We start from the raw sequence: 23640 nt of genomic DNA on the forward strand, positions 1-23640 counted from the left end.
TATTGCCCAGATTGGGGTCTCAATGCTCAAATTCACTACATACAACAACAACAACAACAACAACATGCTCACATCTGCAAAACCTTGGCCACCACCTCATCCGCACTCTCATTCTTCACCCCCAACAGGGGGGAATCCGACGCCTCCCACGAAGGAGCCATGACACATCGGGCCTGTCCTTCGTCGTACATCTGCGCGACCACCAACTCCAACACCCAGCCGCCCATGCCCGCCTGGAACTTGCGCTGTCCGCTCTCGATCAGAGTCTGCGCGGAGGCGCGCTGCACCGGCCATTGTCGGCCCGTGACGCGCTGGAAGGCCTCCAGCAGCTCGGTTTGGTTGGTGATGAGCGACAGCACCTTCACGAACCGGTTCGCCGTCTCGTCCGGGTGCTGCAGGACGCCGACGACCGACTGCCCGATGCCTGCCAGGGTGGTGGCGGTGAATTTCTCCGTGCCAGAGTCGTAGATGAGGGCTGAACACTGGGCGATGTCGAAGCCCATCAGAGGGAATCGCTTCATTGCCTACATACACCAAAAAAAGTGAACCACGAGTCAGCACAAGTTCCCCTCCTCTCATACACATCACACACAAACACAAAAAAAAAAAAAAGAAAAAAACAGACAAGCCTTACCCAATCAATCGGATTCCCCGAGGTGATACCAGTGAACGTAAAGTTGGGATTCGCCTCGGCCTTCGCTCTGGCCAGTTCCCACCCGGCGCGCCGATGAGCGTGAATGGCGCGGAATTCCGGCAGGTTGCGGAAATCCGGGCCCCAGCCGAAGTCGTCGACGATGAATCGCTTGACGCCCGCGGCTTCGGCGGCCTCGATCATGGTGACCTGCGCGCCGATGCCGCCGGGGCCGACCACGCAGATGGCGGCATCCTGGCCGGCCAGGGCAGTGGTCAGGTTCTCGAGGGTGTAGCTGGTGCGGATGACGGGCAGGCCGGCGGGGAAAGTCGAGGAGGACTCGGTGCGGGTGATGATGGTGATGTTGAAGCCGGCGCGTTGGAGGGCGGCGGTGATGGGGGTTCCAAAGTTGCCCGATGCCCGTGCGGGGGTCAGTTTCAAGGGAGGGGGGGGGGGGGGGGGGAATCTCATAGAGGGGTAGTAGACATTGGACATACCCCGAAGATGGCCACTTTCTGGATAGTGGTGGTCATGGTTGTATTTTCTTCGTCGATATTATGTTATGTTATGTGATGTGTTGTGTTGTGTTGTTGGGATTGGGATTGGGATTGATGGCGGGTGGTTTATTATTAATTCATTCTCTGAGGGGAACGAACGGAAGAGAGGAAAACAATCGAGGAGAGATTGTATTATTAGCGGGGGTGGTGTTGCAACCTGAGGCAGGTAATAATTCCCATGGATAGAACGTGAAAGAGCATCAACATTAGTAATGCAATTTGAGTCAGAACAAAGAGATTCCTTGTTGCTTACCTTACGAGGCGCTGCTAAGGCTGCGAAGACGGGGCTTCTCGGCCGACGTTGGGGGTTGTGTGATAGGTGCGTGCAGCGTGCACGGCTCGCATCCAACCTTTGGGCGGCGGGCGCGGATGGGCCCATTCTAGGCAAAGAGCTAGAAGCAGTTAGACTAGAGCACCAGCGCTATCTAGATCTGATCGAGCTTAGTTTCTGGGTTGTGGGGGAGATGCGCTAGTTTTTTTTTTTTGACTTTTGTCTGGATCAGACGGCGTCCTTTTTAGGCTCGGGACGAGTCCGTAAGAATAGGGTACGAGACTAGGAGTCTAGGAGTCCCCATTTACATTTATTATTATTATTATTATTATTTTTTTTTACCCTTTTGCGTATGCTGTGCGATCCTAGGATGACTCTTTTTTTTTTTCTTTTCTTTTTTCTTTTTTCTTTCGCCTTGTTCCCCCACAGGTGAGGCTCAGGCGAGTATAATCCCTCAATTGGGCCCTGCAGTAAATACTGTTCCCACCCGTCTTGATTCCCTTTAGCCTCATGCGGGAAACGGACGACGTGTTTGCATGATCCTTCGCCTTCGTTTGCAGGTCTTGCAGGTAGGTATTCACCTAATAGATGCCAAGCGATTGGTCATGATGTGCTGATTGATAGTTAATGATAACTAACTACTCTCTGACGAGTCCGAATCCGAATTCGGGGGATAAGCCTCACCTCCGACCCGACCGGCCCCCCCGAGCGAAACTACAGTGAATACAGACCAGATCGGAGGACCTGTATCAATCCTCACCCAGTCTTTATCTGACTGACATCAGACCAGATGGAAGTCCCCCACGATGGCCTGCGGAGAAGAGAGGATTGTCGCATGGATTAGGTGAACGCGTTCGATCGTCTCTCTGAACCCGACATGTTCTCCACCATCACCACCACCACCACCACCATGCGGGCTTGGACATACACGCAATCCGGCCTCCCATCGCAAACCCTCGTCCTCGACGATGAGGCCCCCGCGCCCTCACCGGCCGACCTCGGGCCCGACGAGCTCCTCATCGCCGTCAACTACGTGGCCCTGAACTCGGGCTTCACGACCCTGATGCGCTCTCTCCCCGCGCAGCCCTACTCCCTGCCGCACATCTACAACCGCCAGAAGCGCCTGGGCGTCCCCGAGTTCGAATTCTCCGGGCGCATCTTGGCCGTCGGCTCCGCCATCCCCTCCACGAGACCTGACCTCCTCCCCTCCACGCTCGTCCTGGGCTGCTGTGCTGCTAAACGCGTCTTCGTGCAGGGTCAAGGCGCGCTGGCGGATCGGCTCATTGCCCCGGCCGCTCAAGTGATCCCCTTGCCGCCTCCTTATACTATCCCCACCAGCCCCACCACCCAAGATGACGAAACCCTAACACCAGTACCAGCACCACCAGCACGAGCATCGATATCCCTCCTCGAAGCCTCCGGCCTCAGCGCGTGCGGCTGCACCGCCATCCAAGTCCTCGACCTCACCAAGCTAGTCGCAGGCGACACGCTCTTCGTCAACGGCGGCAGCACCAGCGTAGGCATGCTGATCATCCAAGTGGCGCGACACGTCCTAGGAGAGACCGGCACGATCGTCGCATCCGGCACCGACGCCTCCCTGATCCGGTCAGTCGGCGCTGACCAAGTCATCGACTACACGGCCCAGCACCCGCTGCACGAGTACCTGCGCGCGCACCACGCGGACCGCCCCTTCGACGCCATCATCGACTGCGTCGGCGTCACCGACCTGTATACCCACTGCGAACCGTACCTTGCGCCCGGCAAACTGTTTGTCAATCTGGGCGCCATGACCGCCAAACCTACCCTTTGGGGCTTGGTGGGGTTTGTCTGGAATCAGCATCTGCTGCCGTTGTGGCCGGTTCGGTTGGGGGGGGTGGATAGGTCTTATCGGTTTTATAGTGCGAGGCCGGATCGCGCGACCTTGGGGAGGGTTCTGCGGTTGGTGCAGGGCGGGGAGGTGAGGTTGGTGGTTGATTCCGTGTGGGAGATGGGGGATGTTAGGATGGTATGTTTTTTTTCTTCTTTTCTTTTCTTTTCTTTTTTTTTTTTTTGTTGGTTTTGTACTTGCTGGTGGGTGTTTGAGTTGTGGTTGTGGTTGGGGTTGTGGTTGTGGTTGGGGTTGTGGTTGTGGTTGTGGTTGTGGTTGTGGTTAACTGGGTTCTGGCTTAGGCTTACGAGCGCATGGAGAGTAAGAGGGCAAAGGGGAAGGTTATCATTCGGGTGCAGGAGGAGTGAGTGAGTGAGTGAGTGAGTGATTTGGTTTTGATTGCGCTGCTGTGGTCGCGGTGGTTGGTGTCTGTGGTAGGGTGGCGAGTGTGGTTGGGATAACTATCTGTGCAATGTTATATTATTGGGAGTTGGTTGTATGCGGCGAGTGAATCGAGATGATCCGATGGGGTTAAAGACTACCTGTCTCTTGTAAGCATAAAGAAGTAATAATAGTCAGGCAGATCGTCGATGGAAATGTATATAACTGAATGCCCACACTGTCAGACTACAGGGGGCAATAACTGGGATTGAATTGGTTTGAAGTGATCATACAGAAGTTGATTTATATATTTATATATATATCTTGAATCCCCAGTATAGCTTGCTTGATCCAACGATCCATCCACTTATTTCTAATAAACAGCTCGATATTAGCAGAGAATATAAAGCCCGAGAATAAGATACTCTGACTCCCCGCTCTAGATTAGAGGGCATACTCGTTCGCAAGGTGGGGATGACAAAACATCGAGCGCTTGTATCTTGACTATACTATCCACATCGCATCTCCCAATCACTCTCGGCGTGGATTATCCGAGTACGCAACAGTGAATATAACACTATCTAGTTATCCATGCAAAAGAACCGGACCCGAGGAACGGGCAATTTCCAGAATCCCTCGAACCGCAACTCGCGTTCCCAGTCCAGCTGCTCCGCATTGACCAACTCCCAGTCAAACTTCCACGCCAACTTGGCCAGGCTGATTCGCATCTCCATGTACGCCAGATTGACGCCCAGGCAGCCTCGCGGGCCCAGCGAGAACGGCTTCGACGCGGCAAGGTGGTCGTGCTGGAACCGGGCGTTCCAGAGCCCATGCGTGCCCGGAAGCCAGCGCTCCGGGTGAAAGCCCCTTGCGTCGTGGAAATAATCCTCGCGGTGGGCGGTGGTCCATGAGGAGGTGGAGACTACCGTCTGTCATTTTTTAATTTTGATTTTTCTTTTCGTTAGTACATGTATACGTTGACTCGAACAGATGGATAGATAGATAGACGCTGCTCGACTCACCCCCTTGGGAATCAACTGTCCCTCCACCATGGCCCCCGGCGATATCCGGGGCAGACCGAAAGAGGTCGGCGGACAGATTCTCAGCCCCTCTTCGATCACCGCGTTCAGGTACGGCATCCCCTGGAGTTTCTCGCTGGTCATGTCGGAAGACTCGTCGAACGTCTCCCGGAGTTCCTGCTGCAGATGCCAGAGCTTGTCCTGGTGGGCCGCGAGGTAGTAGATCAGGGTGGTCAGGGCCGTGGCGGTGGTGTCAGACCCGGCGATGACGAGCACGTTCGCCTGCGCGAGGAGCCATTCCTCCGATTGCGATCGGGACTTGTCCGCCAGCAGCCGCGCGAAGAAGTCCTCGCGGCTGATGTTGTCCTGTCGCGCGACGCGGGCGCGGACGAGGTCGCGCGAGTATTTGAGGAAGAGGTCGAATTTCTTCTTGATGCCGGTCGGTAAGGAGAACAGGATGAACGGCCACAGGAGGGGAAGACGCCGGCCAATCTCGAACAGCGTGACGAGGATTCCGGCGTCGTGGATGGTGTCGATCCAGAAGTGGGATTTGGCTATAGGGTTTATGAATTAGCAAAGCATGCAAGCGAGCAATCAGTCTACCGTCAACGCAAAAAAGGCCAGAACTTGCCAGATTCCACAGCGCCAAACGACTCGGCGAATGCAAGTTCGCCGATGATATCGAAACTCAGGAAGTTGAACCACTGTCGTTCGTTGGGTCAGAGAGCTATCTTATAATAATCGTTCAATGGTCTATTGCAGGGGGGCTATCGTTACTTCTCGCATGTTAAGTCCCTCTTGGGTCCCCAGCTTCTTCACCTGGGCAAGGAACAGATCACTGTACTGGTGAATGATGGACTCCTGGGCCTTCAAAGCCCGGGCACTGAACCCATGGGCCAGCAACTTTCGAGTGTCTCGATGCTTTTCCGGGTTGCGCTCCGCGACAATTCCCGGCTCCGGCTGGTAATGCTCATAGAAAGTGCCTTTGATGAATGGCTTGTGGTCCTTGGTGGTGTGTCCGTATATGTCTAGGATTGTCAGCCACATATTTGTGATGAGGAAGCGCGCAAAACGGACCATTAAAGCTCTGGGCAGTGTTGAAGCTGAGTTCGTTGGGCGCGATGCGAACAACCTCGCCTGTTATTCTCCGTCAGTGCTGAATATGCTGGATATGCTGAAAGCGAAGGATAATATATCACTCACCGTACTGTCTATGCGCTTCTTCAATTGCAAATGGATATCTTCCGCCCATCCTGGTGCCGTCAGCATTGCGATCCCTGCATTTTCTAGGGTTTCCGACGGAGTACTGACCAGTGACGGGCATACCACAAATGGGTAATGGCTGCCAGCTTCGGGCCTGGATAGCTCGACAACGGATGAAACCATACCCTGTAAATCGAGCGAACGATGGCATATCCGAGGTAAAGCTAGGCAAGAGTGAGTTTTTTCGATCTTCTTGGCCCGGCGGGTATCCTTACCACAGCAAGGTGCCAGGTGATTCTGGTCCAGGACGCTTTTGGCAGCGCTACCAGGTAAGCGACCGTGGTTTCGAGGATTTTAGCCATGATGGGTCTGGGTATTCTCGTTACTCCGTTGTCACCAGGAAACAGTCAATGATGAGTAGTTTTTTTCTTCCTTTCTGGTGGTCAGATCGGACCCAACGTTCGGGGTCGGGCTCCCTTCGGACGGCCATTCGGAGAGGCCCTCCCCCCTCCCCACTCCCTCCGCATCTCGCCCCGGCCCTAAATAGAGTCCTTCTCGCAAGACACGATGTCAGGTTTGATCACCAGTCCTCTCACCACGACCACCCACGACAGACAAGCATCACCGCCAACATGGTGAGTCCCGCTGTCTTGGCCACCGCGGCCGTGACCGTGGTTTTCCTGCTCGCTCAACGCTACTTCTCGTTGCCCGTCCTGCCCAACGAGCCCTTGCTCATCCCACACTGGATGCCCTTCTTCGGCCATGCCTTCCGTTTCGCTCGCAGCAAGCGATCCTTTTTCCGCTGGGCTAAGTGCGCATTCCCCGGGTGAATCCCACAAGTCCACTTGAACAATATGCTAATGGAAGTCAGCGCGAAAACGGGCGGACAACCCTTCAGCGTCCCCATGGGAGGCCGTCGCCACTACATCTTCAGCGACCCCGCCGACATTGCCGGTATCCACAAGAATGGCAAGACCCTGAGTATTCGCGGGTTCGTTCGGTTCATTTACATCTCCATCTGGGGCTTCAGGCCGGCCGATGCCGACGCCATGTGGGAGATCAAGCCCGAGTGGCACCGCATGGATCTCGAGTGGCTGCTGTCGGACAAAAACGACCAGATCGCGGTGCACTACTTGCATCGCATTGAGGAGCAGCTCCGTGTCCTGGATGCAGAGGTCGAGGGGGCTCCGGACAAAGCCATTGTGCGGCCGGGTCTCAAGACGGTGGTTGATGTGCAGGGTAAGGCGACGTGCCAGGTCTTGTATGGCGCGACCACTCTCGAGAAGCACCCCGAGCTGCTGGACGATCTCACCACCATGGTCCGCGATGGCTTCTGGGGCTTGCTGTTCCGCGCGCCTCGGTTCCTCTTCCGGAATGCCTACGAAGCCCGCGATCGCATTATCAACACCTACGCTGATCTGGTCGAGAATATCGAGACCCGCAAGGATGTTTCCCAATACCTGTACGAGCGGACGGTGTACCTCACGCAACAGGGAATCAACCCTCAAGCTCAAGGTGCGGATATGTTGCGCACGATGTTTGCGTAAGTGCTTCTTCCTCCCTCCCTCCCTCCCTCTGATTTCCCAAATCGCTGAAATTCACCGTCCCAGTTCCCTCCTCAACTCCATGCCCACGGGATACCTGGCCCTGCTCCACATTCTCGCCGAACCCGGTCTTGCCGACGAGGTGCGCGAGGAGCTCCTTGCCTGCGGCTATCTCGAGCGGTCGCCCGAGGAGATGCTCGAGATCCTGCCCGCAAAGATGCCTCTCCTCCGGTCCATCTGGCACGAGACGCTGCGCATGCACAACAACTCCCTGACGGTGCGCGAGGTCACGGCCGACACCAAGTTCACGGGCAAGAACACGTGGCAGGTCCAGAAGGGCGGCGTCATCAATATCCCCTGCGGTCTGATGCACTTCAACGAGGCGCTGCACCCGGACCCGGACTCGTTCCATGCGCGTCGCTTCATGGACAAGGACCTCGGTGGTGAGGGCGAGAGTCACGCTCGCACCACCAAGCCCTTTGGCGGTGGCTCAACCCACTGCCCCGGCCGCGTCTTTGCGGAGAAGCAGATGATCGGCCTGGTCGCGGCTTTGCTGATGCGCTACGATATGCAAATTGTCAATGCCGATTGGAAGATGCCCCTGGTCTCGGAGTTTGATGATATCACGAAGCAGCCCACTGTGTGGGTCAGGATCTCGAGGAGGGTTTGATCCTGTCGGTGCATGCTTTTGCTTTTGTGTTGTATGCGGGAATTCGTCGGTCGTGCATAGCTAGTTACTAGTAGCGAAGAAGCTTTATGAATGGATTCTAACGCCATTATGGCAACTTTTATTTTCACTTCTGTTTGGCTGTTGATGGGGTTTCCAGGTGGTGGTGTAGTGGTAATGAACCCTGGGGAGATTCTTCGAAGACGTATACTTGGCGGAGACGAAGCCAGAAAGTAGTCTCTTCTTCTCCTATTAGAGCAGAACGTTGTTCTTATTTATTGTTTGTCACAGTCGAAACCGTAGTCCTTTCTCCTTTTCTTCCTAAGAGTCTTGAGCTGGACATCGATGTAAGATTATTGAAGTCCACGGATGCACATGGGCAAGTCATCCGGAGGACCGTAATGATCTCTCCTGCTGCAAGATTTAGCAGCATAGGTAGGAGTATAGGCCATAGATAGGGGCGTGGGGCAATGCAATGGCAATCTCATCTCATTGCTCTCAGATCCAGTCCCTCTCCCTCTCATTGAGATCATCTGATCATTTGCCAGACGTGGTTGAATCCCGCATCCACCTGCTTCCAGCCTTGACCCTTGCATGGAGCCCTAGAGCTCCACCAGGCTCAGCAAGGCTTGGAAGGCCCCCAACCCCCTAGTCCTACAATAAGAAGTGGGCCCCTGCCACGGGTTTCGGGCCAGTCAGCCGGTCGGATTCGGAGTCGGTCCCTCGTATCGACTCCAGTGGCCTCGAGTTTCGCCAATGAGATCGAGTTGGCAAGTGTTGATCGCGAGGAGCAGGGTGGTTCGCGTGGTGTTTGGTGCTTGGTGTCTGTGAGGTCGGAGATGTGGTTTTCAAGTAGGTGGAGCTGGAGAAGGAAAGAGAATAGATTGATTAGTGCCGGCTGGCATATGCAACTGCTTAATAACTAATCACTAACTAGTTAGTTATAGTTATGTCCCCTCTTTTTCTCTGGATGCTCACAGCAGATGTTATGAGCGTATGGGGTCAAACTAGTCATATTTTGATGTGCAATCTGGTAATTGGGATTCTATCTCAATGTGAGAGAGTTCTATGCGATAGGGAATATAATAGGGCTGGGAGATGATACTGGTAGCTACTATATGCATGTTGGTGCGCTGTATCTGACTAGAGATATATATCTTGCAAATCAGTGCATTTTCACACCGCGTACACAGCACATTTGTAACAACATCAATTACGCCAAATATAGGCAATTTAATCCCTGTATAGATCTAGTACTCGAGTAAAAACCTACATCTTGTCTTGCATTGCTTGATCTGAGCGTTTAGTAGAGGACGTAGACGCAGGACCGAGGAATATACACTTGGTTGTGGCCTTGCGGGTAAGGCAGCATTTACGGCAGCCCAGACCCACGTGTGTGTCTCTTGTGTCTCCCCTTCAGAAAAACATTCAACATCTCTCTACCTCTACCATCTCCACTCCTCCCTACTCCCTACTCACCATCGCTGCTTCAACTCAGAGACGCGACCCCGATATCTTTCCCTCAATATTACGCTGCTTTGGGAAATCCAACATGGATCTCGCCCTGAGCCACCTGCCTCCTATCAGTATTAGCTGCGGATATGCAATCCGTAGCCTCCGAATGCCACCACCGATAGAAAGATCGGCTCCGAAAGAGGCCCTCCGATCGCTCCCCGGCAAACACCAGGCGAAGGAAGTCAACAAAAGCAGTGCCACAGACCCTCCCCCCCCCCATCATGAATCTCAAGTCAGAATCTATCTATCCAACTTAACATCAGTGGTGGTGCCGTGTCCATTATCTCTCTCATTACCTCACTCGGATACCCATTGCCTCACTCATTCTTAACTATTCCCCGAAGATGGCACCCCACCAGACACCACAGGAACCCATTGCCATCGTCGGCAGTGGATGTCGATTCCCAGGCGAAAGCAGCTCACCATCAAAGCTCTGGGAACTGCTGAAAGCCCCTCGCGATGTGCAGACCGAAATCCCTCCTACCCGATTTAATCCTCATGCTTTCTATCATCCCGACAACCTGCACCATGGCACCAGCAATGTTCGCCATTCCTACCTGCTTACCGAGGATCATCGCCACTTCGATGCTCAGTTCTTTGGTATCAAGCCCGCGGAGGCTCACTGTATCGACCCGCAGCAGCGCCTGCTCATGGAGACCGTCTATGAATCTCTAGAATCAGCCGGTTTGCGATTGGAAGATCTGCGTGGCTCCGAGACAGCTGTCTATGTGGGACTGATGTGCGGCGATTATGCCGATATCGTGGTGCGCGATCCAGAGTCCTTCCCCATGTATCTGTCCACCGGAACCGCCCGGAGTATCATGTCCAACCGTGTTTCCTACTTCTTCGATTGGCATGGTCCCTCGATGACTATCGACACCGCGTGCTCTTCCAGTCTGGTGGCTGTTCACGAGGCGGTGCAGACCCTTCGTGCTGGCCGTTCTCGTGTGGCTGTGGCGGCTGGATCAAATTTGTGTCTGGGTCCCGAGCCCTATATCGCCGAAAGTAAGCTGCAGATGCTGTCGCCCACCGGTCGCAGTCGCATGTGGGATAGCCAAGCAGACGGATACGCTCGTGGTGATGGTGTTGCAGCGGTAGTCCTCAAGACCTTGAGCGCTGCCTTGGCCGATGGCGACCACATCGAATGTTTGGTCCGCGAGACGGGCGTGAACCAAGACGGACGCACCCGAGGTATCACCATGCCTAGCTCTGAGGCCCAAACTCGCCTGATTCAAGACACCTACGCCCGCGCGGGCCTCGACCCCCTGAAGCCGGAGGAGCGTTGCCAATATTTCGAAGCCCATGGTAAGCCAGTCCCTACCCCCATGCCTAAAACGCCCTTTGCTGACAGAAGAAGGAACCGGTACCCCGACTGGAGATCCTCTGGAGGCTGCTGCCATCCGAGAGGCTTTCTTTCCTGGCGATAACAACCAGGATCGTGGAAGTCTCTTCGTTGGCTCCATTAAAACCGTAGTCGGTCATACAGAAGGAACGGCTGGGTTGGCGGGTGTCCTCAAGGCTTCGCTGGCTCTGCGCAACGGCACAATCCCTCCCAATCTGCTGTTCAACCAACTCAACCCAAAAATCCAACCATTCTACACGAATTTGGAGATCGCTACTGCCGCCAAACCGTGGCCTGTGCTCCCCGCCGGCGTTCCTCGTCGTGCCAGTATCAACAGCTTTGGCTTTGGAGGTACTAACGCCCATGCGATCATCGAGGCCTATGAGCCTGCAATCACTGCTCCCTCTAAATCGAACGAGACCGACATTGCATTCACACCATTTGTCTTCTCCGCAGCGTCTGAGAATGCTCTCCGACGCATGTTGGAGTCCTACGCCCAGTACCTGAGCAAGACCCCCACCATCAAGGCCCGCGATTTGGGCTGGACCTTACAAGCTCGCCGTTCACGATTCCCCTTCTCGACCGTCATCTCAGGCGCAACGACCGATCGACTCCGGTCCAACCTTCAGACGCGATTGAATGGCACTGATGCCAAGCAACAACTGACGATCGTGCAGCAAGGGTCGCGACCAGAGAATCCTTGTATTCTGGGCGTCTTCACGGGCCAAGGAGCACAATGGGCAACCATGGGTCGGGCCTTGTACCAGTCGCCTCAGGTGCGCCAGATCATCCAGGAGTTGGACGCCTCTCTGCAGGCGCTCCCTGTTGGCGACCGGCCTGGCTGGACTTTGGCCTCCGAGCTCACAGCCGACGCATCCGTATCTCGCATCAAGACGGCGGAAATCTCGCAACCCATGTGCACGGCGGTACAAGTGGTCTTGGTTCAGCTGCTGCAAAGCGCCGGTGTTGTCTTTGATGCTGTTGTTGGACACTCGTCGGGCGAAATCGCTGCTGCGTATACTGCGGGATTCCTGTCTGCCACGGACGCGATTCGCATTGCTTACTACCGTGGATTGTGCGCACAGCTGGCTCAGGGTCCTCGGGGCCAGAAGGGTGCAATGATGGCCGTGGGTACAGGAATGGAGGATGCACAGGAGCTCTGCGCTGAGCCAGAGTTCCGCGGTCGCATGTCTGTCGCGGCTGTCAACTCGTCGGCCAGTGTCACTCTTTCTGGTGATGCTGACGCCATCGAGCAAGCCAAGGAGATTCTCGATGAAGAGAAGAAGTTCGCTCGTGTGTTGGTGGTCGACAAGGCCTACCATTCTCACCACATGCAGGCTTGCTCGGAACGTTACCTCTCCTGTCTGGACAAGGCACGCGTCGTTGTCTCAGCGCCGACTGACACCAAATGCGTCTGGTATTCTAGCGTCCGCGAGGGTCCAGTCACAGAGGCTGACTTGGCGGATCTCACGGGTCCCTACTGGAATGACAACATGGTCAACCCTGTCCTGTTTGCACAGGCCGTCGAGTCAGCCCTCACTGCCCGAGGCCCATTCAACATGGCCGTGGAAGTTGGTCCCCATCCAGCTCTCCGGGGTCCGGCACAGCAGACAATTCAGGACCTCCTTGACACTTCCTTGCCGTACACCCCCACTTTGCAACGTGGTATGAATGATGTGGAGGCAATGGCAGAGTGTCTGGGCTTGCTGTGGCAGGGACTTGCCCCCGGATCCGTGGATCTCTCGAGTTACGACGCATTTCTGTCACAGGGGGCTGTCTCTCGTGTCATCAAAGATCTTCCTGGATATGGCTGGGATCATGACCGTGTGTTTTGGTACGAATCACGCGTGTCTCGCGCGACTCGTCAACGGACCGCAGCCAGCCATCCAATTCTCGGAACCCGCTGTCCCGATGGCGTTGAACAGGAATTCCGCTGGCGCAACTTCCTCAGCCTGAAGGAACTACCCTGGCTGACGGGCCATCGCATTCAAGGCCAGATCATCTTCCCCGGTGCTGGGTATATCTCAGCAGCCGTGGATGCTGCTCGCGCCATGTCCCGCAATGAGTCAATTCAGTTGGTGGAGCTGCAGGAGCTACTGATTCGCCAGGCTATTGTCTTCGAGGATGAAAATGCCTCGGTGGAAACCCTAGTCTCCATCACCGACGTGACGCACCACTCCAAGGACATGGTCCGTGCCCAGTTTTCTTTCTACTCCGCCGTGGGTAAGGAGTCGACGCAGATGACCTTGAACGCATCGGGTCGCCTTGTCATCACTTATGGTCCGGCCAGGAAGGATGCACTTCCAATGCAGCGTCCTTCTCTCGTGGATATGGTCGATGTGCCTAGTGAGCGATTCTACAACTCATTGGATCCCTTGGGGTACAGCTATACCGGGCGTTTCCGAGCTTTGAAGTCGATGCAGCGTAAGCTGGGTATTGCTACTGGTCTAGTGACGCGACAGGAGGCGGCCGACTTGGCGACTGTTACGCTGGATCCCGCGATGCTGGATGCTGCCATCCAGGCTGTGTTACTCGCAAAGAGCTTCCCCGGTGATGGTGAACTTTGGTGCTCGCAAGTGCCTAAGGTGATTCATCGCATTGCGGTCAACCTTACCCTATGCGCTCCGTCTGGCAACGGGGAAGAGTCTACCTTTCCTTTAGACGCAGTCCTCACCATGATGAAGGCGTCCGACACTCAAGGTGATGTTGATGTTTACTCTGCTGACGGACAGTACACTATGACCCGTATGGAGGGTATCCATGCGGTTCCCTTGGAAGCCGCCAATGCAGACCGGGATCGACCCTTCTTTAGCGGTGTTGTCTGGGGACCAGCCGCCCCGGATTCGCAGACAGTCAACTTCGACGCTACTGCTACGCCCGAGGAGTATGAATTGGCCTATGTTCTCGAGCGGGTGTCGGCGTTTTACCTGCGGAAAATTCATCTCGCCTTCCCCATGGATCATTCTGCGCGGCATGAAGGGTCTTATGTGGGGCTGCTCAACTATGCAACTCATGTAACCCAGCAGGTGGCCAGTGGTCATCATCGGTACACCCAACCCCACTGGGCCCGGGATACAGCGGCCCTTATCAAGTCTGAAAGCCAGCGGTTCGTATTTCACATATCTAGGTTTCGAGCCATCAAGTCGAACTTGCTAATGGATGCGCAACAGGTTTCCCAACAACGTTGACTTAGCAGTCATGCACATCATTGGCGAACATATGGTCGAAGTGATCAGCACTCGAGCCACCATCCTCGAATACCTGACCAAGGATAATCTGCTCAGTCGGTACTACGAGCAAGCAATGGGTATTGGCCATTTCAGTGACTACCTTGCCAGTGTGGTTGAGCAAATTGTTCATCGGTACCCACACATGAAGGTTCTGGAGATTGGTAGGTACTTCACCTTTGATCCTACAACAGGCACTAACACTGTTCTATCTGTACAGGTGCTGGTACTGGTATGGCCACCAAGAAGGTGATCCAACGGGTCGGACACAGTTTCGGCAGTTATACCTTTACCGACATTTCGAGTGGCTTCTTCGAGAATGCCCGTGAGATTTTCGCCAGCCATCAGGACCAAATGGTGTACAAGGTCCTGGATGCGGAAAAGGACCCTGTGGCTCAAGGGTTCGGGGAGCAGTCATACGATCTCATTATCGCCTCTTTCGTGCTTCATGCTACCAGCCACCTAGAGACGACTCTGCGCAACCTCCGTCGTCTTCTGAAGCCTGGTGGCTATGTGGTAATGCTTGAGGTCACCAACCTGGAGCAAAGTCGCCTTGGTTACATTTTCGGTTCCCTGCCTGGCTGGTGGTTGGGTGCCAATGATGGCCGTGTTCTGTCTCCCTGCGTTCCTACCGAAGAATGGGATCGGCTGCTCAAGCTGACGGGCTTTTCTGGCGTTGATACTGTCACCTCTGACGCTGATGCCCTTCCCTATCCTGCTTCTGCGATTGTTTCACAAGCTGTCGATGAAACGGTCGACTTCCTTCGCAACCCCCTTGCCACCTCTAGCGATCTTGTGAATCGTGCCACCCCGGTTGTACTTATCGGTGGTACCTCCAGCTCCGTACGCGTGCTTCGAGATCTCGTGAAACAACACCTCGACACCCGGTTCGATCAGGTACATGCTGTTGATCGCTTTTCCGACTTGGTGGCAATATCGCCTGCCCTATCCAACGGCCCTCTTACGCTGAACTTGTCGGACTTGGACGAACCAGTGTTCCAGAACATAACAGCAGATTCCCTTGCTGCATTGAAGCTGCTATACGAGCGCTCGAACTACGTTCTTTGGGTTACTGAAGACGCGCGTGCTGGCAACCCGCATCAGAATCAGAGTTTGGGCTTTGGTCGTTCAATGATGGTTGAGATGCCCCATGTGCAATCTCAGTTTTTGGATCTCGACCGAATCACGGAGACATCTAGTGTTGCCTCCAGGATTGTGGATGCCGCTCTGCGCTTCGTTGGTGTGAATATGCCGGATCGTGGTGGAGAAGTTGCAAGTGCCGGTCTCCTGTGGTCTACAGAGCCCGAAATTGCAGTTGTCCGTGGACAGGAACTATTGCCCCGAATCAAACTTAACCGGTCTCAAAATCTGCGATACAATGCGTCCCGTCGTGCAATTGCTGAAGATGTTGACATGGACCAGAAGTCTGTCCAGCTCGTGCGTAACGGGAACACATACGCGTTGGAGCAGGGGTCTACGTCTGGATTCGGGAAACAGACACCAGGATACACCAGGATCCGTGTCGAGGTATCCTCTCTCAGGACGCTGCGCCTTCGGAGGGGAAATGACTTGTATCTTGTCGCTGGTACCGTGCTGGCGACAGGAGAGAAGGTTATTGGCTTCGCCGATAAGAATAGCTCAATTGTGGACATTCCTCCCAGTTGGATGATGCATCGTCCAGATACATCCCCGACTGCTCTTATCTTGTCCATCCTCTGTCGCCTGGTCAGTCGCGCTATTCTCTCCTCCATTGCTCCAGGCGGAGTCTTGGTGGTGGCAGAGCCGGATGATTTGCTTGCACCCGTCTTGGAATGGCAGGCGTCCCAGCAAAAGATCCGGGTTGTATTTGCCACGACTCGGGAAGATGCACCCCAGCGTCCGAACTGGGTTGTCCTCCATTCTCAGGTCCATGTTCGTTCCTTGCCCAAGCTTGCGCCCACCGAACCAGTTACCATCCTGGACCTCTCAACAGGCGAGGAACCCAGTGCGCTGGCTCTCAAGTTGCGCGCCTCGTTACATCCAGCCTCGGCCTTTGAACGACTGACTTCCTGGTTCAGTGATCATGCCCAGCACGGCGAGGTTCACATTCCAGCCGAAGCAATGTTGACCATGTCTAGACCTCCTATGAGCCCCCCGGCTTCCGACAGGGTCATCGCAAGCCACTCTTTCCCTGTCACGGATGTTTCTCAGATCTCCGCAGCGCGATTTCCGTTGACCGCAGTGGACTGGCAGTCGACCTCGCACATTCCTGCCTTGATTCGACCTGTTGATCACTACCCTATGCTGAAGGCTAACAGGACATACTGGCTAGTCGGACTCACGGGATCTTTAGGATTGTCTCTCTGTGCATGGATGATCCAGCAAGGAGCGCGGAATGTGGTTTTGACTAGTCGAAACCCGAAGATTGACCCGATTATTCTTCAAGAACTGAGATCATCTGGTGCACGCGTGGAGATCTACGCCGGGTAAGCTGTCCCAATTCCCAAGTCCTAAAAGTGGAAGCTGACACTGCCGCAGTGACGTGACAAACCGGGAGAGTCTACGTGGTGTATACGATCGCATCTGCCAGACTCTCCCTCCTGTAGCGGGTGTAGCCCAAGGCGCTATGGTCCTCATAGACACGATGATCAAGGACATGGAGATTGACGCCATGCAGAGAGTTCTGCAGCCTAAGGTTGTGGGCAGTATCAACCTGGATGAACTCTTCTCGGCTGAGCGCCCTCTCGACTTCTTCATCTTTTTCTCCTCCGCGACCTGTGTCACTGGAAATATCGGGCAATCGAACTACGCTGCAGCGAACATGTTCATGACCGGTTTGGCGGCCAACCGTAAACGCCGTGGCCTGGCGGGATCGGTCATGAACATCGGTGCCATTATGGGTGTCGGATACGTCACCCGTGAGACCAGCGAAGCCCTCCAGCGCAATCTGCTGAAGAGTGGCCACGTTTGGATGTCCGAACAAGACTTCCATACCATCTTTGCCGAGGCCATCTTGGCAGGTACACCTGGCTCCGACGTAAATGTCGAGATCACCTGTGGTTTGAGAATCACCAACGCTTCCGAGGAACAGCGGCCTCTCTGGTCTTTTAACCCGCGCTTCCAGCATCTAGTCGTCATGGAAGACCGGGTGGAAGAGACAGATGGACAGGACAAGAAGGGAATGTCTCTCAAATTACAGCTGCGCGAGGCTCGTACGGCAGACGAGATCTACGAGGCCGTGAAAGGTAAGCAACGTTTCAGTGGTCTCAAATCGTATATGCTAACTAAGGATGCCACCAGAATGTTTCATTGCCAAATTGCAGATCATGCTCGGACTGGACGATGCAGCGACCAACTCGATCACATCCAAGGCAGCTGATGAGTTGGGAATTGACTCGTTGAACACCGTCGACATTCGTTCCTGGTTTCTCAAGGAGATGAAGGTCGACATCCCCGTCCTGCGCATTCTGGGTGGTGCTACCATTGGAGAGCTCATTAAGTTTGCCTTGGAGAAGCTGCCATCCGAAATGACTCCCAGTCTGGGTTTGGCTCCTACTGCTGGCGCTGCTTCAAAGGCTGCATCTCAACCCAAACCCAAGCCCAAGCAGAAGTTGCTTGTCGAGCGACGAAACGTTCCTAGTCTTGAGAAAAAGATTGTCCGCCCTGCTGGGTTTCGCACGAGCTCCAGTGCGACCAGCACCTCAAAGTCGGTTTCGCCCGCACGCTCGGCGGATGCATCCTCCTCACAGACTAGCGAGGCGACCAGCCCTTCAGTTCACATGGAGGAAGTGCCGAAGCCTCTCAAATCTCTTGCTCCTCTTCCCAAGGCTGATGTCGTCAGCACGACTGCTCTCTCGGTCCGCAAGGAACCACTCTCTTTCGGACAGTCCCGCTTCTGGTTTTTGAAGCTCTACCTGGAAGACCAGACTACCTTCAACATCACCTGTCTCATGCGGATGACGGGACCTTTATCTGTCGATTCTCTGTCTCGCGCTGTCACTGCCGTCGGACAGCGTCATGAAGCCCTCAGAACATGTTTTACCGTCGAAGACGGACAGTCTCCTGTGCAGACAATTCTTCCCGAGTCAACGCTCAGGTTGGAGCGCCAGGAGTACCGGATCATGGCCGATGTCAATGCAGCGACGAAGAAGTTGACCCAGCATGTGTACGACCTCGAATCTGGCAAGCTCATGCGAGTCATTTTGCTCTCCTCCGCGTCTGACAGCTCCGTCCACTATGTTCTCATTGGTTACCATCACATCAACATGGACGGAGTCAGCCTGGAAGTCTTCCTTGCCGACCTCGAAAAAGCCTATCGGGGTCAAGCCCTCAGCTCTGACCTTCTGCAGTACCCTGACTATGCCGCCAAACAACGCCAGGAACGCAACCAAGGGGCGTGGCAAGAGGACCTGACCTTCTGGAAAAATGAGATAACTGACAGCAATCTGGAGTTTCCCCTTCTGCCTCTGGCCTCTGTTGCCATTCGCAAACCTCTTACTCGGTACAGTCATCACCGCGTCGAGCAGCGCTTGGATGCTGGGCTTGGTGCTCAGGTCCGCCAGCTGTGTCAGTCTATCAAGACGACTCCTTCGCACTTCTACCTCGCTACGTTTACCGCTCTGCTCGCCCGCCTCGCTCAGACCCGTGAGGTCTGGGTGGGCATGGCGGACGCGAACCGCATCCAGGCCGAAACTGCTGACAGTATCGGCAACTATCTGAACCTTCTGGCTCTTCGCATGCAATACGATCCCGAGCAACCGTTCGCAGCCAGTGTGCAGGCGGCACGCAAGACGTTCTACGGAGCACTTGCGCATTCGCGCGTTCCCTTTGATGTTGTGCTCTCTGAGCTGCAGGTGCCTCGGTCGTCCACCCACAGTCCGCTATTCCAGGTCTTCATGGACTACCGTCAGGATGTCCGAGAGAAACGCATGTTTGGGGACTGCCAGTTTGAGGGTGTCGAATATGAGATGGGTCGGACCGCATATGACATTGCTCTCGATGTGGTGGATACCGCAGACGATGGGCCTCTGATCATCATGGGCCTGCAAGAGTCGCTCTACAGTCCTGATGCCGCCCAGACGCTGCTCAATAGCTTCTTGGCTATGGTCCGTGCATTTGCCCAAGACTCCAAGCAACCTGGAGGTCATGTCTCCTTGTTCGGCGCGTCGGATATTGAAAAGGCCCTGGCTTTAGGCAATGGTAAGTATCCCATTCATTATATGGAATAAGCGCACAGTTCATTAATTTCCTTGTCTCAGGTTCTCTTGTCCCGTCTCAGTGGCCGGCGACGCTTTCCCACCGCATTGATGAGATGGCGAAGCAATATCCTGAGAAGCTGGCATTGAATGACGGCGATAAGCTGCGACTTACGTTCCAGGAGATGAGCCAGCGAGCTGACTCGATCGCGTCTGCTTTGCTGAGTGCCAATGTCAGCCGCCAGCAGCGCGTGGCCGTCTTCCAACACCCATCCAGTGACTGGATTTGTTCAATGCTGGCTATTCTCCGGGTTGGTGCAACATATGTTCCTCTTGACCTGCGCCTGGAGCTGGCTCGGCTGCGTTCGATTGTCCAGGACTGCGAGCCGACTGTTCTCCTAGTCGATAGCCACACCCAATCCCAGGTATCGGATTTCATGCGTACTCGTCCCGCACTGACCATCAATATTGGAGACCTGCCACGCGTGGCTCCCTTCCCAGTCATGAACCGTGCTGCGGCCGAAGACGAGGCGGTCATTCTATACACCAGTGGCTCCACAGGAAATCCTAAGGGCATTCCGCTGACCCATGAGAACCTTCGGGTCAATATTGAAGGCAACCAGGCCGAGTTCCAATTTGGCCCGAATGACTCTCTTTTGCAGCAGATTGCCTTCAGCTTTGACTTTTCCGTCTGGCAGATCTTTATGGCACTAGCCAACGGTGCCTCTCTTTTCATCGCTCCTGCCACCCACCGCGGAGACCCCGTCGCTCTCATGGATCTTGTCGTTCGCGAGGGCATCACCATCACTGGCGCGACCCCTTCTGAGTATCGCAGCTGGTTCCAACATGGCGATCTGGCCCGCCTCAAGACATCGCAGTGGACAACCGCCGTGAGTGCCGGAGAGGCCATGACCACCAACATGATTCGTGATTTCCAAGAACTTAACAAATCTGATTTGAGACTTGTGAACGGATACGGACCCACCGAAGCCAGCATGTCGTCGAACAAGCTTGTTGTGCCTTATCTTACCAACAAGGATCATCCTGAGGAGTGGATGGAGAAGGGAGCTGTAGTAGCAGGCTACACGGCTCCTAATTACTCCATCTACATTGTCGATGAAGCCATGAACCTTCTTTCAGTTGGCCTCCCAGGTCAGATCCTGATCGGTGGCCCGGGTATTGCATCGGGTTACCTCAACAACAAAGAGCTCTCCCGCACCAGATTCATCGATGATAAGTATGCTAGTCCTGAGCAGCGAGCCTCCGGATGGCGATGGGCGCACCTGACAGGTGACCGAGGACGTCTTGGTGCTGATGGACGCCTGCGTGTCGAAGGCCGCATTGAGGGTGATACTCAGGTCAAGCTGCGCGGTTACCGCATTGACCTGCAGGACGTTGAAGCCGCCATCTCGAACGCGTCACCCGGTGTTTTCAAGGACCTGGTCGTCTCGCTCCATCAAGCGACTCAAGCTCTCGTCGCACATGTTGTGTTCAGCCAAGATTACCCGGACCACAAACGCTCTCAGGCGCTCGAGATCAAGTCTCTCGAGCTCCCGCGGTACATGTGGCCTGCTCGAGTGGTTTCAATCGATCAGATGCCCGTCACCGTTCATGGAAAGCTCGACCGCAAGGTCCTACAGACCATGGACCTCCCCCCCATCGAGCCAATCAAGCAGACTTCGACTGCCCATCTCACCGAGACACAGGCTCAATTAGTCAAGCTGTGGGAGGAGGTCATCTCGAAGGACATTCTGGCCGCTCATCACATTGTTGCTGAGTCTGACTTCTTCGCTGTTGGCGGTACCTCGATGCTTCTGGTGGAACTACAGCGACACATCAAGAGCCAGTTCAAGAAGGAGATAGCACTTCCAGAGTTGTTCTCGGCGAACACGGTGCAGAAGATGGCTCTTCTTATCCAGCCGCCAGAAGAGGCTGCCACCACTCCCGCTGCTGCCGTGGACGTCGCTCCGCCCTCCTCTCCAACTCCTTCAACCCCGACTACGATTGACTGGAACGAGGAAATTCAACTCCCCTGTACCCTTCGCGAGCAGATCAGCAGCGGCACGCCAGTGCCCGTGCCCGTGAAGAGCTCTGGTCTACGCATCGTTCTAACCGGTGCCACGGGCTTCATCGGCCGGGCTCTCCTGCAACAGCTGACTGCCAACCCCGCCATCAGCACCATCCACTGCATCGCCGTGCGCAACCCATCCGCCATTCCTGCCCACGACAAGATCCTCGTTCACGCCGGCGACTTGACTCACGCCTCCCTGGGTCTCGCCCCGGGCGAAGCGCAAGCCATCTTCCGGGAAGCCGACGCCGTCATCCACAACGGCGCGGACGTCAGCTTCATGAAGTCGTACCACTCCCTCCGGCGCACCAACGTCGAATCCACCATCGCTCTGATCCAGAACTCCCTCTCCCGCCACATCCCCTTCCACTACATCTCGTCCAGCGGGATCGCCAACCTCGCCGGCACCACCACCTTCGCCGAGGTGTCGACCGCCAGCTTCACCCCACCACCCGACGCAACCCAGGGCTATCTCGCCACCAAATGGGCGTCCGAGCGGCTGCTGGAGGAGGCGCACCGCCGGTTCGCTCTACCCGTCTACATCCACCGGCCCTCCAGCGTGACGGGGAGTAACGCTCCGCCCCTGGATCTGATGGACAATCTCATGGCCTACGCGCGTCGTCTCAACGCCGTGCCCATGCCCGAGCGCTCGTCCTGGAAGGGATACCTGGATTTCGTCCCCGTGGAGCAAGTGGTGCGTGACGTCGCGGGAGACGTCCTCTCCGCTGCCGGAACGATCCCCTCGGCGCGGGCCACCAAGGTGCACTACATCCATCACCTTGGCCGTCAGGTCTCTTTGGCTGGCGTGCAGACGTATCTCGAACGGGAGACCGGTGCCGTGTACCGTGCGCTGAAGATGGGCGAGTGGTTGGACGAAGCTACACAGGTGGGAATGGACCCGTTGCTACGCACATATCTGGAGAGTATGGATAAGGAGGATGTCAAGGTCGTGTTTCCCCGATTGGTGGCTAGGAAGAGGCCCGCACCAGTGACTGCGGGTGTGACGAAGGGAGTGAAACCTGGGGAATCCTGGTTGGAAAAGGGCAAGACGCTGTTGTTTTCTTGGTGATTTGTTGGTTCTCCCATCTTCTTGCTCTTTGTACCTTACCTTGTTTAGTTGGAATAATGTACTTATATAATCATTCGTCTGGTCTTGTCTTGTCTATATCCTATCATGTCATCCATCATTGTTTGTAAAATCAAAGCTCGAATCGAGTCCAGTAAGACCAGCTACACAATGCCTGGTGAATGAATAGCACTCCCTCCCTGCTGTCGTAATAGAATCCGTAGTCTGTTACCTGTATAGCCTATCTCGGATTCAATAGAGTCCCCCCCCCCCCCGACCCCACCATCTACAGACCCTCGAGTCGGTCATCTCGTGCCGCTAGACTGTGATACAACCACCACATTGGTAGCCAAAAGCGCCAGGGCCCGCCGACCTCCGAACCGTCTCCGATTTCCATCGGGGCTTCGTTCAGTCCCGGATACGAGTGCAGCACGCAGTACAGTGCCTGGCCTGGCTGGCTCCTCAATCCCTCAATCCAATCCCTCGCACTGCTCGATGAGATGAGCTCGTTGTTACGCCTGCGTCTATGCTGTGGGAATTCCATCCAAAGCAGAAGATCTGCAAGAGAGAGGGGAAGGGGGGGAAGGGGGGGGGAGTCATGAACTACACTATCACGCCAGTAGATCGCGCCTCCGATATAGAACTAGTAAGTAGTCCGCGCCGAAACCGCGCATCGCGTGGACTGTCTGTCAGATCACGCACCACTCGATCCCGATCCCCATCCACTTGAGCAAGGCAGGTATGCTAGGATGCACATGGCGAGGCTGGGTCTGGGTCTTTCTCTCAAGTCTCTATCATCGGTATCGGTAGGACCATTAGGGCTGAGGCTGAGATGAGGGCCCTCTCCCCACTTCCTCCCCCCTCCCCCCCGCCCCCCCCCCCTCTCCGACCCCGACCCGAAAGCATTCGGCGGGCTGTCCGAATGAAAATCGGACATCGCCGGACTGGATCCTGTCTGTGCATCGTCAGATATCATACTTCTCATCGGTTAAGTTGATTCGTGCACAGGTATATGTATATATGTATATACTGGGATACCATGGAAGTGACCGTCCTTGGTTATAACAGATTCAGCCAGCAGATTTCACTACGAAGCAGGAATCGTCAC

The 23640-nt window shown here is 55.1% G+C and overlaps 5 protein-coding genes across 5 annotated transcripts; 3 read left to right on the top strand and 2 right to left on the bottom strand.

Moving 5' to 3' along the window:
- Window positions 1–3: 3 nt before the first annotated feature.
- Window positions 4–1400, bottom strand: BO70DRAFT_366583 (aromatic alcohol reductase). The gene is made up of 3 exons (XM_025544370.1): window positions 1129–1400; window positions 635–1051; window positions 4–524 (listed from the first exon to the last, which is right to left on the bottom strand). Exons 1-3 carry the CDS (start codon window positions 1162–1164, stop codon window positions 69–71), a joined length of 909 nt encoding a protein of 302 aa, XP_025394743.1. The 5' UTR covers window positions 1165–1400; the 3' UTR covers window positions 4–68.
- A 969-nt stretch (window positions 1401–2369) lies between these two features.
- On the top strand, window positions 2370–3694 carry BO70DRAFT_374804 (NAD(P)-dependent alcohol dehydrogenase; the record flags this gene model as incomplete). Its single annotated transcript, XM_025544992.1, has 2 exons — window positions 2370–3464; window positions 3629–3694. The coding sequence occupies 2 exons, from the start codon at window positions 2370–2372 to the stop codon at window positions 3692–3694; spliced, it is 1161 nt and encodes a 386-aa protein (XP_025394744.1).
- A 488-nt stretch (window positions 3695–4182) lies between these two features.
- On the bottom strand, window positions 4183–6291 carry BO70DRAFT_419395 (cytochrome P450; the record flags this gene model as incomplete). Its single annotated transcript, XM_025547475.1, has 8 exons — window positions 4183–4636; window positions 4730–5280; window positions 5358–5430; window positions 5504–5754; window positions 5804–5863; window positions 5930–5979; window positions 6038–6153; window positions 6205–6291. 8 exons carry the CDS (start codon window positions 6289–6291, stop codon window positions 4289–4291), a joined length of 1536 nt encoding a protein of 511 aa, XP_025394745.1. The 3' UTR covers window positions 4183–4288.
- A 270-nt stretch (window positions 6292–6561) lies between these two features.
- BO70DRAFT_383172 (cytochrome P450) lies at window positions 6562–8192 on the top strand (the record flags this gene model as incomplete). The annotated part of the gene is made up of 3 exons (XM_025545573.1): window positions 6562–6740; window positions 6801–7472; window positions 7540–8192. The coding sequence occupies 3 exons, from the start codon at window positions 6562–6564 to the stop codon at window positions 8141–8143; spliced, it is 1455 nt and encodes a 484-aa protein (XP_025394746.1). The 3' UTR covers window positions 8144–8192.
- Window positions 8193–9999: 1807 nt separating this feature from the next.
- BO70DRAFT_419404 (putative hybrid NRPS/PKS enzyme) lies at window positions 10000–22645 on the top strand (the record flags this gene model as incomplete). Its single annotated transcript, XM_025547476.1, has 8 exons — window positions 10000–10960; window positions 11010–14103; window positions 14168–14388; window positions 14445–16689; window positions 16742–17448; window positions 17504–17813; window positions 17901–19402; window positions 19462–22645. 8 exons carry the CDS (start codon window positions 10000–10002, stop codon window positions 22533–22535), a joined length of 12114 nt encoding a protein of 4037 aa, XP_025394747.1. The 3' UTR covers window positions 22536–22645.
- Window positions 22646–23640: the final 995 nt, after the last annotated feature.

Source organism: Aspergillus heteromorphus (assembly GCF_003184545.1).
Source record: "Aspergillus heteromorphus CBS 117.55 chromosome Unknown BO70scaffold_47, whole genome shotgun sequence".
Lineage (NCBI taxonomy): Eukaryota > Fungi > Ascomycota > Eurotiomycetes > Eurotiales > Aspergillaceae > Aspergillus > Aspergillus heteromorphus.

Excerpts from the sequence above, each read along its gene's own strand:
- BO70DRAFT_366583 (XM_025544370.1), bottom strand. The coding sequence starts at position 1,164 with ATGACCACCACTATCCAGAAAGTGGCCATCTTCGGG. Across the intron at positions 1,052-1,128 it reads AGAAAGTGGCCATCTTCGGG|GCATCGGGCAACTTTGGAAC; the intron begins GTATGTCCAATG and ends ACCCCCGCACGG. Across the intron at positions 525-634 it reads CGGGGAATCCGATTGATTGG|GCAATGAAGCGATTCCCTCT; the intron begins GTAAGGCTTGTC and ends TGGTGTATGTAG.